This window comes from Mucor velutinosus (genome assembly GCF_035048745.1).
Source record: "Mucor velutinosus strain NIH1002 chromosome Unknown tig00001561, whole genome shotgun sequence".
NCBI classification, from domain to species: Eukaryota; Fungi; Mucoromycota; class Mucoromycetes; order Mucorales; family Mucoraceae; genus Mucor; species Mucor velutinosus.
This window is the reverse complement of record NW_027041903.1, coordinates 166,067-183,383: the sequence shown is the minus strand read 5'-3', so window position 1 is coordinate 183,383 and position 17,317 is coordinate 166,067. Positions and strand designations below refer to the sequence as shown.

The 17,317-nt window shown below is 41.5% G+C and overlaps 4 protein-coding genes and 1 non-coding gene across 5 annotated transcripts; 4 read left to right on the top strand and 1 right to left on the bottom strand.

Annotated features, from left to right (window-relative positions):
- The first annotated feature begins 2,568 nt into the window (after positions 1-2,568).
- On the top strand, positions 2,569-2,641 carry ATC70_008194. The gene has a single exon. It is a non-coding gene; the product is annotated as a tRNA-Lys (tRNA).
- Positions 2,642-2,957: 316 nt separating this feature from the next.
- On the top strand, positions 2,958-4,202 carry ATC70_008193 (uncharacterized protein; the record flags this gene model as incomplete). Its single annotated transcript, XM_064827447.1, has 7 exons — positions 2,958-2,988; positions 3,051-3,160; positions 3,219-3,277; positions 3,332-3,372; positions 3,433-3,578; positions 3,629-3,909; positions 3,965-4,202. 7 exons carry the CDS (start codon positions 2,958-2,960, stop codon positions 4,200-4,202), a joined length of 906 nt encoding a protein of 301 aa, XP_064686731.1.
- Positions 4,203-4,445: 243 nt separating this feature from the next.
- ATC70_008192 (uncharacterized protein) lies at positions 4,446-8,871 on the bottom strand (the record flags this gene model as incomplete). Its single annotated transcript, XM_064827446.1, has 9 exons — positions 4,446-4,955; positions 5,014-5,364; positions 5,420-6,358; positions 6,411-6,528; positions 6,581-6,900; positions 6,952-7,158; positions 7,229-7,570; positions 7,624-7,911; positions 7,972-8,871. 9 exons carry the CDS (start codon positions 8,869-8,871, stop codon positions 4,446-4,448), a joined length of 3,975 nt encoding a protein of 1,324 aa, XP_064686730.1.
- Positions 8,872-11,205: 2,334 nt separating this feature from the next.
- Positions 11,206-13,670, top strand: HRK1_2 (serine/threonine protein kinase; the record flags this gene model as incomplete). The annotated part of the gene is made up of 5 exons (XM_064827445.1): positions 11,206-11,260; positions 11,330-11,396; positions 11,485-11,515; positions 11,582-11,857; positions 11,916-13,670. The coding sequence occupies 5 exons, from the start codon at positions 11,206-11,208 to the stop codon at positions 13,668-13,670; spliced, it is 2,184 nt and encodes a 727-aa protein (XP_064686729.1).
- Positions 13,671-13,950: 280 nt separating this feature from the next.
- On the top strand, positions 13,951-17,271 carry ATC70_008190 (uncharacterized protein; the record flags this gene model as incomplete). Its single annotated transcript, XM_064827444.1, has 3 exons — positions 13,951-14,385; positions 14,453-15,089; positions 15,143-17,271. The coding sequence occupies 3 exons, from the start codon at positions 13,951-13,953 to the stop codon at positions 17,269-17,271; spliced, it is 3,201 nt and encodes a 1,066-aa protein (XP_064686728.1).
- Between the last annotated feature and the right edge of the window lie 46 nt (positions 17,272-17,317).

Genomic DNA, 17,317 nt, shown 5'->3' with positions numbered 1-17,317 from the left:
ATTGTCATGATGTTTTGTAATCTGGGATTACGAAATGTCCACAAGAAGTACCTGAATCTGGGGGGGCAATGTTGTGCCAGAAGGGCTACAACTGTCTATAAAGATTAAGGTATTCTTGATGGGTAGATATGTCTGTGTTGTGCAACAACATGGACAAGCTATGATAAGTGAAGTGCATCTCAGCTATCTAAATACTGAGGTTCACCAGATGTGATAAGCGTTGTACAAGATAAATTGCTACTTTGGCATTCAGAACTTAGTATAAATAGAATAACTCTTGTCTTCATCAATAAATCTTTAGTTTTTGTGTCTGATCTTATTCAAATAAGTCTTTTCTTGTTTTTATAATATTGAACATTTTTTATAAGCTACAAATAATAATCCTTTTATTCTTTGTGCTTAACAAATCATATACATATAATTTAACGTCAAGAAATTTTGCCTGTATGTAATATCATAACATGATAAATTTATGGTCCCTAAACACTTTCAAAGCCTCAAAAAGGAAAGAAGTTGATCTAACAAGTATTTTGATAGACTGGCGTTATCAAATATAGATTCAAAAAGAACAGCATAGCTAACGATAATGCTCTATGATTTGCCATCTACTTTCCATACGCTTCAAAAGTATCTATTACTGTTGTGGAATTTGAGGTTTTACAGACTAAAATTCACGGAAAAAAAGAATAAAAAAACAGTAATGTCAACTTGATAAAGGTATGTTTTATTATCAAACTGACAGGTGTCAAGTAAACTGAAGTCCTGGCCAGGTAGATGATCCTTCTTATATACTATAACAATGGATAAAAGTTCTATTAACTAGATTGACAAATAAGTCAACTCAGATCAACTAATGTCTAATCATGCTAAAAGACAATTCCAGCAAGCTAATCATGATTTAGCTCTGTCTGGATGAATAATTAGACTCTCATCCGAAGTACCCTGATCTATCCTTTCTATAAGGATAATTAATATCAATCTAGTAGCATGTATCCGATAGGTACAGTCTCCTTAGTCTATATCAATAGTATATATCTGAGTGTATATCGCGAAGCATACATCTTTAGCATGTATCTGGATATATGGCATGTCTATAGCATATCGTATGCATGTCTATAGCATGTTGTCTCATATATAGTACAAGTCTGTAGTACATAAAGTATCTGTACACTACGGCCCAACTGATGTTCTCATGAGAACATTGATGCGCTCATATGAGAATCTATTTGATGTTCTCAAATGAGCACATCGATGTTCCCGAAAGGCGAAAAATGCTCTCATATGGGAACATCGGCGTTCCTAAAGATCTATTATAAGTCGGCCGATGTTCTTATGAGAACATCCGAAATGTTCCCATGTGAGCACATCCATATTCTTATATGAGCACATCGATTTTCAGAAATTTGAAAAAAAAGAATGCTCCTAACGGGGTCGAACCCACAACCTATCGGTTGTGGATCTGACGTTCTTCCCACTAAACTACTCGAATATCTTAATGAAATATATTCTTTTACTTTAATAAGTAGTTATTAGGTAATTTTAAATTGCCATTTTCTCGTGCAATATATAATACGTTTAGTAATTTTATGAATCTTACAGATAATAAAAGTCTCTCTGTTGCCTACAATATTATAGTTTAGCTATTAAAACCATTTTATTCATGTGGAAAACTACACCTTCTCAAATGAGAACATCAATGTGCTCATGAGAACATCGATGTTCCCAAAAGAGCGCATCGATGTTCTTTGAGAACATCAGTTGGGCCGTAGTGGTAGCTAGTATCACGGATATAAGCATCATGTGTCTTATAGCGTGGATCATGAAGTGCACATCTGAAGCAACAAGCTCATATTGCATTAATCTTGGTGCCTATCCAGATATGGTAAACATCCGTAGTCAATGTCGGAATACAAGTATAAGTCTATAGTGCCATCCATGTCCGTGGTGCCATCTATAGCCTATATCTTATATAGTATGAATCTTATAGTACTAGCGTATCTGAAGTCCATATCTTCTTATAGTATAAATCGATATCGTACATCTAATCCAGTGTACATACAGTTTATATCTAAATCTGGTAACTGGATGAACTGCCGGAATGCAAATCATAGTGGATGTATTCTACACACTGTGCTGCTTCTTCGTTCGTCGTCGTGGCGGTCGTCACTGCTGCAGCGATGCAATTTTTTTTGTAGAGTAATAGTAGGGGAAAAATAGGGGAAAAGTGTACATATTGCCTCTAATATTGCCTAAGGGGCAGAGTGTGCATATTACCCTGTTAGGTAATATATATGAGGTAGTCATTCGGCTAGTTGCTTCATCAATTTGATTGAAAATGTATTGAAATGTATCTATATATCATTTAAAACATAGTTCAACTTTATATTTTTCAAAAGCATCTGTTTCTTAATCTACATAATTCTTGAACAATTTACCATCTACCTGCAAAAATGATATTCATACTTTACCCCTAGGGTAATATAGGAAGAAAAATCAGAAAGTTGCTGCTGTTTGCAAATTTTTTAATTGGAATATAGTTTATTTTGTGATTGCCCAAATATAACGTTTGCCTAGCTAGCTCAATCGGTAGAGCGTGAGACTCTTAATCTCAAGGTTGGGGGTTCGACCCCCCCGTTGGGCTTATTTTTTTGTCAATCGTCTAATTTCGCTAGACGTTGTCATGTACTGATATTTGCCTTGATTATGGTTTGATGGCCATTGCAAGTCGTGGTAGGGGCAGACTATCCAATATTCTCATCAGTTGCCTCCATGATATATTCATGCACATGATTTTTAGGTTCCTGCTTGAATACAGCAGCTGTAAAAGATAATCCAATCATTTGATCCGCTATGATGCACAGCTGTGATCTCTCAAATTATTTTTAGTCTCCCCAAAAGATTCATTCATTTTCTTTCTCTTGTGCATTTTCTCACTTTCTCTTTCATAAATCAACACCATGACGGATAACTTGGCACATGCACTTTCAGGTAGCTTTGTAATGCTCTGGAAGAGAAAGATTATGTATACTGAAGGGCACTCTATTCGACAGGTGCTGGAGGAGGTATCATATCGATGATAATTACATATCCGTTGGTGGCCATCAGCTCTCGGCTTCAAGTTCAAAAGAACAATAGCTTACGGAAAGATGAACACTACAAGGTATTGTTACTCGATGTTTGGCGCATATTTCCTGGAACTCAATGTTGATTTCGGATAGAACACAGTGGATGCCTTTGTCAAAATAATCAATAGAGAGGGACCAAAAGGGCTGTACTCGTATGTGGTATATAACCGCAGATAAGTTTCTCTAGCACTAAATTGTGCTTTTAGTGGATTCGCATCAGGTATATTTGGGATAGCTGTGACAAATGGTAAAGTATTATATTTGATTTTCGTGTGACACATAGTTTTATTAAACAGTGTGGCTACAGGTGTGTATTATTACTGTTATGAAGCTGTGAAGAAGTTGGTTACAAAGCAAGGGCAAAGACCGATCACTACAACACAGTCGATGATCTCGGGATCTTTGGCTGGCATTGCTGTGGTCATAGCGACCCATCCCATCTGGACAGTCAATGTAAGCCATCAGAGTGCATTCAGTAATTACTATTAACATGTCTAGTTTAGACCCGAATGTCAGTTCAGAAAAGAACACTATCCAACAAAAGCAAGCGACCTACGACACTGCAGGTCTTTTTATACATTTTGAAAAAGGAGGGCATTGTTGGTTTGTATTCGGGGTGCAATGCGGCCATGATTTTAGTCATGAATCCTATTATTCAATATGCCATTTTTGAAAACCTCAAGACAAGATTAATAACCTCGAAAGGTGGACTAAGCAGATTAGATTACTTCTTGCTTGGTGCACTCAGCAAATTATGCGCTACCATCGTCATGTACCCGTATATGTGAGTTGTGCTATTTAACTCAAGAGATATGATGCTGATGATGAACTATCTGTAGATTGATCAAATCTCGTTTGCAAATGAGTGAAAACACAAAGGAACGCAACATTGGAGTGCTGGAAAATATGCGATTAGTGGTCAAGAATGAAGGCATTGCTGGCTTATACAGTGGATTAAATTCCAAGCTATTGCAATCTGTCTTGAGCTCTGCGTTTTTGTTTTATGCAAAAGAAGTTTTGTTTGACTGGTCCGTGTGGATTCTTGTTTTATTGAAAGCTAGAAAAAGTATGCAGTAGCGTTCTTGGGATGCGTCATAGATAATGACTCCTTTTTAGAATGCTCTTTTTCTGCTTGTCGATCCCTGTAGAGTGCAGCAGAGGAACACATACGATTTAATCCCTTTGATTAATTGTTAATTAGACAAACAAAGGTGATTTAGATAATCTTTTCAATGAATAAATTTTGAAGTTACTATTTATTGTTGGTGACTAGGTGTTAAAGTAGCAAAACTTCTAGTTACTCAGGTACTTGAATCAAATCTAATCTGTCAGTGTAATACCATGTGCTGGTGAGTCTGGCGGCACAGACATATCCTTGATGGATGTAGGCGTCTCAGGTAAGGCTACATGCCCACTGTCAGTAGCGTGCTGCTTTGATGAAGGGCGATTATTGCGATTCTCAAATTCCTGTCGCAAGAATTCGACTACTTGCCGGTCTTGTCTCATTCGAAGGATACGTAAAATGTCATCTTCATGTGGCACGTCTGCCACAGTTGATCTCCTGTGCTGCTCCCTTTTCTCGGCAGCTTTGCTGTGCCGTATGGTATTTTTGGAATGATACACTGTTTTGCTTCGATTAGCTGGTTTCTTGCCCAGGTTCAAGCTAGAGCGAGATTTTCTCTTTGATAGCTGATAGCTTTGCATTAATTCCAGAGTATCCAAACGATATGCAGAATTGATGGCTAATAGCGAGTAATATTGTGCGTTCTCCAAGCTCTCAAGTGGTATAGCATCCCCATCTTCGCCTCCATTAAACAAAATTTTAAGCAACTACAGAATGAAAATCAATACTGTTGGAAAGAGCAACAGAACTGCTTGCTAATCTTACCTCTAGCCATTTCAGCACAACGTGGAGCTGGTAGTCATCGAGCGGCTTAACTTCTGATATATGTTCAGACAGTGGTGGTAATAGGATGCTGTCCAACGTCCTCAAAATTTGCTTCCAAATCTTTAATACTACAGATTGCATGAGTGTCTCTGTCAGGTTCTCATTCAACATGGCCAAGTTGCGCTCCAAAAAGTCCAATAGGGGTGCAATTGCATCTTCACAAGCTTGCAGATCAGGTTCAGTTTGCTTGCTAGTAGCCCTGCTGAATGCAGAAAAGAAGCCGCTTTTATCTCTACCCAATAGTTTATCAATGACTCGGCGAGACAAGCAATGGCGGATGTATGGTGTCATCTACGACGGTAATACTATAAGCACTGTGGTCACCACTCTATGCTCTGCAACCTACCTTGTCGACAATAAGCCATGCCGCATCCATATCCGATGTCTTGAGGGTACGGAATGCTTTACCAAACCAAAATTGTATATCGTTTTTTTCACTTTCGATATTGACACGCAACACCAAGGAGCCTTGTGGGGATAAACGAAGCACCAAATCATCCTTTTGATACAACTCGCTGAATTTAGGCGACAGAGTGAACCATGCTACACCGCATTCCTCATCAGCGGTAATAACATCTTCGTCATTGACAATGACACAGACGTCCACATCATCTTCACTTAGCCAGATGTCGAATTCTTGATCCCATCGAGGATTCAAGGTTTCGTATACGGTTCTTGTTCTGGTGATCATTTTGCCGTCTATCTCGAAAGTGACATAGGGATCACTTAGCCCGTTGTTATCCATTGGCTGTAAGTTCTCTGCTCTCACCACACGAATCGAATACAAAAAGTTGTTTTTTTCCGGTTTGTATGTACTCTGGGGCGAGATATTCTCTCGCATGAATTGAGCAACCTGGTCCACGTGCATCATTTGATAAAGTCGATCTAGTTTGCCTCGAGCTGCCTCAATGTCGTTTAGCTTGATACACAATTCAGGCGTAATAAAGTTGGTTGGCGCACATGCTTCGTCCTTGTTCAATCCTCGTCCACCCATGATTTGGTAGCGTGCTTTATCCAATATCGATCCTGACACAACAATTTCAGAGGCTAGGTCCTGGCTTGATAAACGATTGGGAAACACGTCTGCTCTGATCAGTTCCTCCATCGTGCGGCAATAGTGATCAATGCCTTCTCCAATAATCTTTGCTAGAAACGTCATGAATAAGCAGTGCTGTAAGTCGTTTGGCCACTGCAAATGGACTATAAAATCGACCGCCTGATTGAACATTGAGAATAAATCAATGATCGATGATGAGTGCACAACCACATCGCTATATCGCTGGAACTGCAAATATTGTCAGTCATTGCACGACACAGTTGCATTCGCAGCTATTTACCTGGTCTTGAGCAACTGCATTTTCCACCCAGTCAAACGTAGATTCATTTGTCTTTATTAGCCAGCGCTTGACGTGAGGCATAAACCATGACTCAACCTTGAACAGACTCTTTTTGTCTCTACGCACGATTTAGCAACGCCATCCCATCAAACATAGGCTCAATAACTTACTCTGGTCCATATTCATCATAAAGCTTCTCAAGACGCAACACCTTTTCGTACAAAGCAAATGCACTATCAATAGGACATGTTTTGAAGTCTGGAGAATAGGCCCAATTCTCCATTTCCAGCGCGAAATAAGGCATTTGCCTTGCCATGACAAGACTAGATACAGATAGAATACCCATGATGGGACGAGGAAACTTCTTTTTGGCAACAGATGTCAGTTCCTTACTGAGAACATCAGCCATTGAAAACAGATTGGATAAGGCGTCCTTTTCAGGGTCATTGGCTGTCCGTTCAATGCTGCTCCATCTCTCTACTGCAGCGCCCTGGTACCACAGCGTTAATAAAAGACTTGCAAAGAAGCCTGATATGCATACCTTGATTGAATCTTCTAATTGAGTCATGTTATCTTCAGGATTTGGATGCGCTTCTGCATAGATGGCATTGCTGTACACTTTTTCCAACAGGTCCACAATGTCCTGAACCCAAGTTGGACTGATTTTCCAATATTCGGATAATCCATCAGCTAAATCACGCAACAAAGAGTTATCCACGCCTTCCAATACGCGAATGATGCTAGTTCTCTAATAATAAATAAACAAGACATATGATAAGTATGACTGCAAGCCTAACTGACGAATTCATTGATATTACATCTGCAATGGCCCAACATGAAGCATCATTCTCTTTTGCTACTCTTTCTAATGATCGCAGCGCATCATTGATATCATCTAGGCCGAGCTCGTTACTGTCAAACTTTGACTTGACTAGGCTGAGGTATAGAATGGCACGGAATGGTGCTGATAATCGCCAAGTCTTCCAGCATTCTCGCAGCAATTCGTCAGATTGTTGAGAAAGGACACTGGTTTTAGCTCGCTCTGCCTCGGGTAACGCTGAGAGGTTGTCCGTGTCATGATCAAGACATAAGCTCATCAGATAACGAAAGCATCCTTTGGGGTCTGCTGGGATAAATGTGAATGAGTTAGCATCCACCACCTAACTACAAGTTAATTTTCCTCGACGTATGATTATAAGGAGTGGCCACCTACATTAATGCTGCTGCTGCTGCTGCTGCTTAAGCTTGATACAGACGCATAAGAGTCTGTGCTTTGTCGGGCTAACAAGTTGGTGTTACCCACATCCTGTTCACTGGATGTCGCAATGCTCAAATTTGGATTCATCAACATGAGCGTTTTCATCAATTCCGTCAGTTGTTTCACTTCCTTCTTTTGCCAGTTTTCATATGCTTGGGTTGATGGGAAGTCTTCCCTTTTGCCAGGAAATGGTTGATTTGTGTGTACATTGTTGATGCATTTCTTGAAATCATGCAGCAAAGCCTATGTGGAAGACATATTTAATGGACAAATGCAACGCGATACCATTGCTCGGCTACTTACTGATTCGGTACACACAGACAACAGTTCCATCACTTTCTGTTGATGTTCTCTGTCGCTCATCTGAAACAAGTGCTTGATGGTCATGACCATTGGAAACTCCAATATGCTGTTATCTTGATTCGCGGCGGCTGCTGCTGCTGCTGCTGTTGATGAGGTTGATAACGATGACGCATTGGATGAATTGGAGGATCTCTTTTCAGGCAGTGTCGTCTTTTGCGTGGGTGTACAAAAAGCGGAAAGACTATCAATCAACTCCGGTGTGGCAGATGAAGGCGCATCTTTTTGTAAGGTTTGTATTACCATGTCGACAAATCTGGCCAAGAAGCGATTAAGATCGTCATACCATAATGCAGGATTTGGCTGGTTCATCTTTAATTCTGCTTCACTGGACTTGAGAAACGAAACGACGATATCATTGATAGTGCCTGACGGCCGGTAGCGATGTTCTTGCAGCCCCTTTTTCACACTTTTTGCCACTGTGCGAAACCTCTTGTCCGTAAACTCTGGTTGAGACACATCTTTTTCCTTGTACACGTCCTCCAAGCGTTTCGACAGACTCTTGACAATTTCTCGAGTCAGTTTTCCAGATTTCTTATTGTCCTCGTTGCTGAACTTGTCGTTTAAGCTGGAGAAGCTGTGATGAAGCGACAAATGCTTTTCCTCTTTCTTTTTCGAAACAGATCCAGAAGAATTGGTCATGACGCTCAAAGTCGAATCTCGCTTTTTCTCTGTCTGCTCCATATGAGCTCTGATAGCACAACGAAGAGCATATTCGTATACAATGTTGGGATTGACAGCTCGATTGACACTCTTTCTGCTGCTGTTACTGTTGTTTGTGGCTCTTCGGATGGTCGACTTTGGTGAAGATGTCGCCGATGATGTTGCTGTTGTTGCTGTCATGATGGCCTTTATAAGCTACAAAAGCAACAGAAAAACTAAAATGGTGAAAAAAAAAAAAAATAGAAAAAGAGAGCGAAAAATTCTATTTTGAGTTTTTCATTATCATCTAGTATATGTATAGCTGAGGGAAAATGAGGGATGACGGGAATTCAATCATGGCATGTGTTGTAATGTATCAAAAGCATTACTCCTTTCTTAAAGAAGATGCTAAAAAACTGTAATGTGCCAAATTTCCAGTCTTGAAATTCATTCAAGCTGTAGCCAAGTTTTCTCGATGCAACTATGAGACGTAGGTTGCACTAGATTGTATTCCTATTTTAATTTTCTCTAGGGCTACTAGTTCTATTTCTCCTTGATCCAGGCATAGACTAACCAGGTATTCGCCACGCCAATAGTCTTTAATTTCTGCTTTTTCACTGCGCCCTTCTTATAAGTGATTCGCTGATATTTGTAAATGTTGACTGGAAGTCAAATAAAGCTTCTGTTAGTTACTACCATCACTCGAACAAAGGAGTGCCTGGATTGATGCCTATTTCCACCAGCTGTTGTCGGTTTGTACTATAAACTCACATTGTAACTTTTTATTATCCGTGGAGAGTCTTTTACATGCGGCCTATAAATGTGGATCAGATTCTTCTAAGATGCCTCATGTCTATGCTAATGGAAATTGTTCATACAAAGGTGTACAGCATACTAACAACGCCATTTATTACTTGGAGGTACGCGAACTACAGCAAAATTTGGATGCATTTGAGCATTGATATCTCGCGTTAGAAGCCGTCTTAGGCCGCCAAAATAGTACTACACAGTTGCTCTGATCTAGCACCAACTTTTTGATACCTTTGCTCAACTTTTTTAGGATCGTCAAAAATCGACGAAAAAGCATGAGGTATCCCTCATGGTTTTCGTCGAAAATCAAACGATCGCGTTTCTTACCTCAAAAATGAAGACTTTTACTATGGCATATGCTAAATCAAAATGTTTCTTTCGATTCAAAGCAACCTCTGAAACTCTATCTGCAAGATATTTATATGTAAAATTTCAACATTTTGGCCAAAAACCTCATTTCACATCTTCAAAGATTGCTCGCAAAGTTTGTTCAAAGCACCTATTTTATTTGGCACCAATGGATGCGCCTTAAAAAATACTTTTAGAAAGCATAATAGAGTATGGCATGATCACGCCAATTCATATAGTCGATTTGTCCAAAATAAATGAATTAGATCGATTCTAATCAAAATTTAGCCAATCTAGAGAAGAAGGTTGGTGTCTGAGCTTAAATTGATTTTGGCTGGCGAATGTAATAGCATGTTGATTGTCAATGCTTTTGATAAGAAAAGGCTACGAATTGAAAAAAAAAAGTACCATAGTATAGCCTGGATACCTTTAAACTGAAAGGAAAAGGTAGGTTTGGAAAAATTCATACACATATTTATATTAATTTAGTATAGATCTGGGCAGTTACATGTGATACAAGTCAATGAAGTGTTTTCCTGGAAATCATATTGTAACATGTATTCCAATCCGTCATATTATCATTACAGCTGATTTATATCACACTTTATCAAATTGCACCTTTTGGCAGTAGGCGTTCAAGTAGAAAGAATATTAACCCCTGGTGTGCAACAGTAATCAAATTATATTTGTTTACTTGCAGAACTCTATACATAATTGCAATAGAGATTTTCACAAAGCTTTTGATTATAATAAGAGAACGCTACATTACTTGCAACACGATCCAGCATATCTGAGGCTCTGTGAGGAGGGTTGCCTGTATCACATGCGCGGATCAAAGACACCATGCCTATGCTGATATGATCTCTTTTGGCATCTACGCGCCAAGTGCAATGGTAAGATGCTGCTCCATGCTCAGCTTAGCATTGCATGTATTAGTATATAGGTACATACTTATCATGCCAAGTTGACTGGAATTTCTATACAGAGCGTACACAATCATTGATCCGATTTCAATACGCCATGTTTCTAATTCATCAGTCAGTAAAAAAAAAAAAAAAAAAAAAAAAAAAAAGCTTGGCTCATTGTGTATATTTCTATTTTTATATATCTATTTCGCGAATGTTTTGGGTGCTTATATGGGGATAATGTTATCCTACATGACGTACAAACCAGCCGAATCAGCAGAATGATACCACAAGATTTTGATTCGGAGAGAGAGAGAGTGTGTGTGTGCTGTTATTTTAGGATGTAGTGTGTGTGAGTGAGTGAGTGTTTACTTTTTAGTGTACAAAATCCACCCCTCTTTCGCTCACTTGTTTTCCTTCTCCCTTCTTTCTTTCCTCTCTTTTGTTTCTTGATATCACAGTTTTAACCAAAATGAATTCTGGTTTTAATTATGCAGACTATCCTGTCATTGTAGGCATAGATTTTGGTAACGAACAGATAATGGCGCTTGTTGCTGTTGTTATCCCATCTCCCCTCTTACACATATAAATCACAGGTACAACATACTCTGGTTGTTGCTATGCTTTTGCTCAGAACGAAGAAGTGATTGACATTGTAAAATGGTAAGCAATCGCATCTAAGAGAAAGAAAGAGAGAGATGGTGTGTATGTGTGGCAACAAAAAGTTTAACATTCAAGATGCTTATCTCAGGCCAAAGCAAAATAATCAAGTTTATCCCAAGGTAAACATTAGTCAAAGACGCTCACTACCCAACTTGACTAAACCTTAATTTTCGCTGTATATACAGACACCGACCCTTTCCTTGTATCGTAAAGGATCACCACAGCTGGTTGAATGGGGCCATGGTGCACGACGATTGGCCATGAAGCCCAACAACGCTGATTCCATGTTACTGTCTAAATTCAAGCTGTATTTAGACGAGCATTTGCAGCAAACCGAGCTAGGCAATGGACTCAACATCATTGATGTGATTGCAGACTACCTTCGTGCCTTTCATTTGCATGTTTGCACTGAGCTGTTGAAGGGTTTTGCAGGCAATTACGATCAATCCAGATTCCGTTATGTAAGTGTATACTAGCGAAAATGTTGTCAATGCAATGCCTTCTCACACAAAAAGACAGTGTCTGACTGTGCCTGCCATGTGGAGTGATAGAGCCAAAGCAACCATGCGTGAAGCAGCTATCCGTGCTGGATTGATCAACAACACAGACCATCCCGACAGACTCATGCTCATTTCAGAGCCTGAAGCAGCAGCCTTGTATTGCGAAAAGAAATCTGAACAGTTCAATTTACGCCATGGCCAACGATTCATGATTTGCGATGCAGGCGGTGGTACCGTGGATTTGATTGTGTTTGAAATCAATGAGCCTCCTGGTGAAAGACGCACATTGAAGGAAGTAACCAACGGCCACGGTGGTTCTTGTGGCTCTGGTTTTTTAGATTTGAGAATGCGAGAATATCTCAAGCGCAAGTTCTCTCACTACCACACCATCAACGACAGCGCCATGGAGCTCATCATGGACACATTTGTCAATGTCATTAAGCCTGATTTCGATGGTGTTGAAGATCATTTCTTGGATCTGCCTGCGTCTATGGGGTTGGGCGATTTAACAGACAACGACATTGGACTGGATAATGGATCACTTTGCTTGCCAGCAGAGGAGTTGAGAGAATACGTGTTTGAACCTGTGATCCGTCAAGTGCTGGACTTGATCAAGGGACAACTGGCTCAATCACCTCAGTTGGAGGCCATCTTTTTGGTAGGCGGGTTTGGTCAATCCAACTATCTGTTCCGTCGAGTGGAAGACGAGTTTGCAAATCAAGTGGGCATGATTGGTGTTCCTCCTCGTGGTGAACTGGCTGTGGTGCGTGGTGCTGTCTACTTTGGCTTGAATCCTCAGATTGTCACTGAACGTGTCTCTCGTCGTACGTATGGTGTGGAGACGCGCATGCTGTTCCAAGATGACATTGACCCTCCCGAGTACTCTGTCATGGGTGGCGATCAAAAGCGCTATTGTCGCCAGCGTTTTAGTGTCTATGTCCATCAAGGCCAGAGCATCAAAGTAGACGAATGCGTGTCCAAGAACTTTGTCATCAGCTATCCCAACGACACGGATTCTGACCTGTTTGCATTTGATGGCGAAGGACAGCCTCCTCGACTTACGTCGCATCCCCTGGTGCGCAAGGTGGGCAATTTTCCTATTCGTATGCCACATTTGGAGGGTGTGAGAGCAGGCGAAAAGGTCAACATGACCATCAAAATGTACTTTGGCCTGACTGAAATCAAGATTGAGTGCATCATTCGCGACAAATCCTTTGTGTTTACTTCCTCCTTTGAAGCAGCAGATGCCTATCCTCAACAGCAACAACTTCCACCACCACAGCAGCAATCCGTCTATGACCCATCTTATGGCAACGCTGCCTATGGTGATTATCAGACACCCTTAATAGCAGCAGATCAGTCGTTGTCTCATCATCATCCATCGCCCGGTCAGCAGCACATGTACGGTGTCAACGATTTAACAAACAACATGAGCCATGTCTCCATCAACCAACAGCCTTACCCACCCACCACAGCAGTCAATGCAAACAGCAGTTATCCTCCTCAACAGCAGCCATATCCACCCTATCAACCTCAAAGCAACTCGCAATACCGACCCATGAGTTATCAAACGGATTACTACCCACCTCAACAACAACAACAAGGCTACCCACCTCAAACACAACAGCCTTACGCACAAAACAACAGCTCATTCTACAGTGCCACGTCCAACAATGTGGGTGGTGGTCATGGCGGTGGCTACTCGCCTTCTGCTCAACATGGATACCCTCCACAACAACAGCCATCTTATGGAGGCAATAATGGTTACCGTTAAGTTTTTATAATAAATATTTTACAAAATAAAAAATTTACAATAGGCGCATGATATCATTTTAACCCACTATCAAAAAAAAAAAAAAAAAAAAGATTCCACCGAGGCGAGTTGCATGTTGAATTTATGCTCACACACACACACACACACACACACAGAGAGAGAGAGAGACACACTGTATATTTTACACAACACACACGCACACCATAAAATTGAATTACCTCTTGTTTATCCTGTTGTGCTTTCTTTCTCTTTATTCTTTTTCTATTCTATTATACAACAAATGTCATCTCCTCCTTGTAGTGTACACCCTACAGATGGAAGGCCAGCAGACGATATCAATGAAAGGCCCACGTCGTTTATAGGAGACTGGACAGCGGCTACCATTGACACTCATCGTGAAAGAATTGTTGAAGGGCCCGATGGCACCAACATATTATGCGATTCACCAGTGCCCTCAGAACTACCGGCATATGCAGGTCCAGACGACAGCAGCAGCATATCACCCCATACATTGACACCTCAGACATCCAGAGAGGCTGACAAGAGACCCACGACACTGGCTGCCACTTCAGCTGCTCATTCGTCAAAACGCTCAATGTCGTCTGAGCGTGCTAAACCGAGACGGATTATTGGCAACTACACGCTCATCAATACATTGGGATCAGGCTCCATGGGCAAAGTTCGACTGGCAGTGCACAATTTTACGGGAGACAAAGTATGTGTTGCAAATGTGTGTATCTTGGGATGTTGTTATTTGGCTGATGCATATACATATCTACTAGCTGGCAGTAAAGATTGTGCCTCGACGCATTCACTCCAAAGATAAGCAACAACAACAGAAATCCAAAAAGAAGGAAAAGGACGAGCACCGTGAAATCAGAACCATCCGAGAAGCCAGCATCATGTTGCTGCTGCACCACCCCTTCATTGCGAGTCTAAAGGAAATGGTGATTTTGGATTCATACTATTATTTGTTTATGGAATATGTCAATGGTGGCCAGCTGTTGGATTATATCATTTCGCACGGTAAACTCAAAGAAAAACAGGCGAGACGGTTTGGGCGTCAAATTTTGAGCGCATTGGATTACTGCCATCGCAACTCAATTGTGCATCGAGATCTCAAGATTGAAAACATACTGATATCGCAGGCCGGCAACATCAAGATTATCGATTTTGGCTTATCCAACTTGTTCTCCCCACGTTCCTCGCTAAGCACATTTTGTGGCTCATTGTACTTTGCTGCCCCAGAATTACTGAATGCCAAAGCGTACACAGGTCCAGAAGTAGATGTCTGGAGTTTTGGTGTTGTGTTGTACGTGCTGGTGTGTGGAAAGGTGCCGTTTGATGATCAGAATATGCCTGCGCTTCATGAAAAGATCAAGAGAGGTGTTGTTGACTATCCCTCGCATCTGAGCACCGGTAAGCTTTGTCATGTTCAAAGTACTGCAACCCTATCTAACATCATTTCCTAGATTGCAAAAGTGTGCTATCTCGAATGCTGGTGACAAATCCAGCGCATCGTGCCACTGTGTCTGAAATCATGATCCACCCTTGGATGAATAAAGGCTATGATGGCCCCATCGACAACTATCTGCCAGATCGAATACCTCTGAGTCTGCCTATCGATATGGACGTGGTGCGTGGCATGACAGGCTTTGAATTCGGAACGGAAATCGACATTCGCGATAAACTACAGGACATCATCACCTCAGAGGAATACCAGAAAGCAGCAAAAACACTGATGGAGCGCACGGCTGAAGCACATCGAAATCAGCGCCAGGGACATTTAACATCCAGGTTCTCATCTCATCTCAGTAAAAAAGCATTCACTCTGCCAAACGATGATCCACAGTCGGTGCCAGCTGCTTACCACCCTTTGATTTCCATCTACTACCTGGTCAAAGAGCGCATGGAACGAGAGAAACGCATAGTTGCTAATGCAGCAGCATCTACCGCGACAGACGCAGCTGATCTGGATTCACTAAACACATCACCAAAATTATTCTCCCCAACCAGCAACACATCATTGCATATACCAGACATTTCGCTGCCTGAGACAGTGCATCCTACAGCAAGCGTGCCATTTGAACAATCGTTGTTTGGTGATCCAGACATGTTTAGTCCAACGGCTGTCTCCACGGGTGTCGCTTATGGCAAAAAGGGCAAGACACAGATCAGAGTGGACGAAGAGGGTCATCTCATTGACAATGATAAACTGCACTTGATTGAAAATGGCCTCAGTCGCTTGTTCTCAAGGACTTCATCCAATGGACATCGCCACCATCATCCTTCCATACAGTCAGATTCAGGCGACGAGGAAATATACGACTTGAATCGAACTACCAGCCATGAATCCAGCAACAGCCACACGGTACTGCGACGTTTGAGTCATGCACTATCGAGGCGAACATCCACGGACAAGAATGGCGAAACTGCTAGTGCTAGAAGATCAAGAAAATCCAGTGTGCATGGAGGACATCCCGTGGTTGTGTCTTCCACCTCAACGCCCATACAAATACCTTCTCGAGAACCAAACTGTGGGCATTTGTCCAAATCTTACGCTACTGCGCCAACGTCTAAATTTCCCAATTCTCTATTTACGCCGCCACATCAACAGCGTCATGTAACAGCAGCTGGTATAAACCAAAGCGATCTTGATGTAGCCACGGCTGCTGCTGCCGCTGCTTCTGTGTCCAACAACAACAGTGCCTCAGCCAACACGTTTTCCAACAAGATCAGCAAAATAATACCAAGAAGAATGACGCTAGGTCAAAACGCAATGAATGCTGAAAACCACACCAATTTCTTGAACATGGTAGGCAATCATCAACCCACCACTGCCAATACTAGCAGCAAGCGCCAGTCCATTTCACTGCAGCAACACTCGCTGAATGAGGGCCGATTAGCGTCTGCCAAGGGCCCTGTTTCTGAACTACCATCTCATGTAGCAGCAGACAGTGAAAACAGTGATCTCGGACTGGCGCGCCATGCTTATGACCCTCTACACAGCGAAAGCAACAACAATAAGCAGCAACAGCATGACCATGAGCAAGCATTCCCCACCTCGGCCCACAGCAACAACAACAACAGTAAAGTTACGCAAAAAGGCACAGCGGATGAAAATATCAAGCCCGTGTTCCTGAAAGGCCTCTTTTCTGTAACAACAACATCCACAAAGCATCCTTCTGTGATCCGTGCAGATCTGATTCGTGTGCTGGAACGTATTGGCGTGAAATGGAGAGAAAGTAAAGGTCGATTTGAGTGCGTTCATATGCCAAGCATCGATTTGAATCGAGTGGTAGACAGCAGCAATGACAATAGCAGCAGCTTGGAGGATCAAGCAATGCAACACATGCAAGGACATCAGTCATTCTCCTCTGAAGATCATACAATACCATCCACTGCAACTCCTGCTGCTGCCGCTGCTGCTGCTATAACGCCTGTTGTGCCTCTGCCAGACCTTGTGGTGCGTTTTGAGATTTACATTGTCAAGGTGCCGTGGCTGCTGGGCATGCATGGCCTCCAATTCAGACGCGTAGGTGGTGATCCATGGCAATACAAGAACATGTGCAGCAAAATTCTAGCAGAGCTTAAATTATAGACTCATATACCATGTACAGTTTATTCTTAAAATACAATTTGAAATT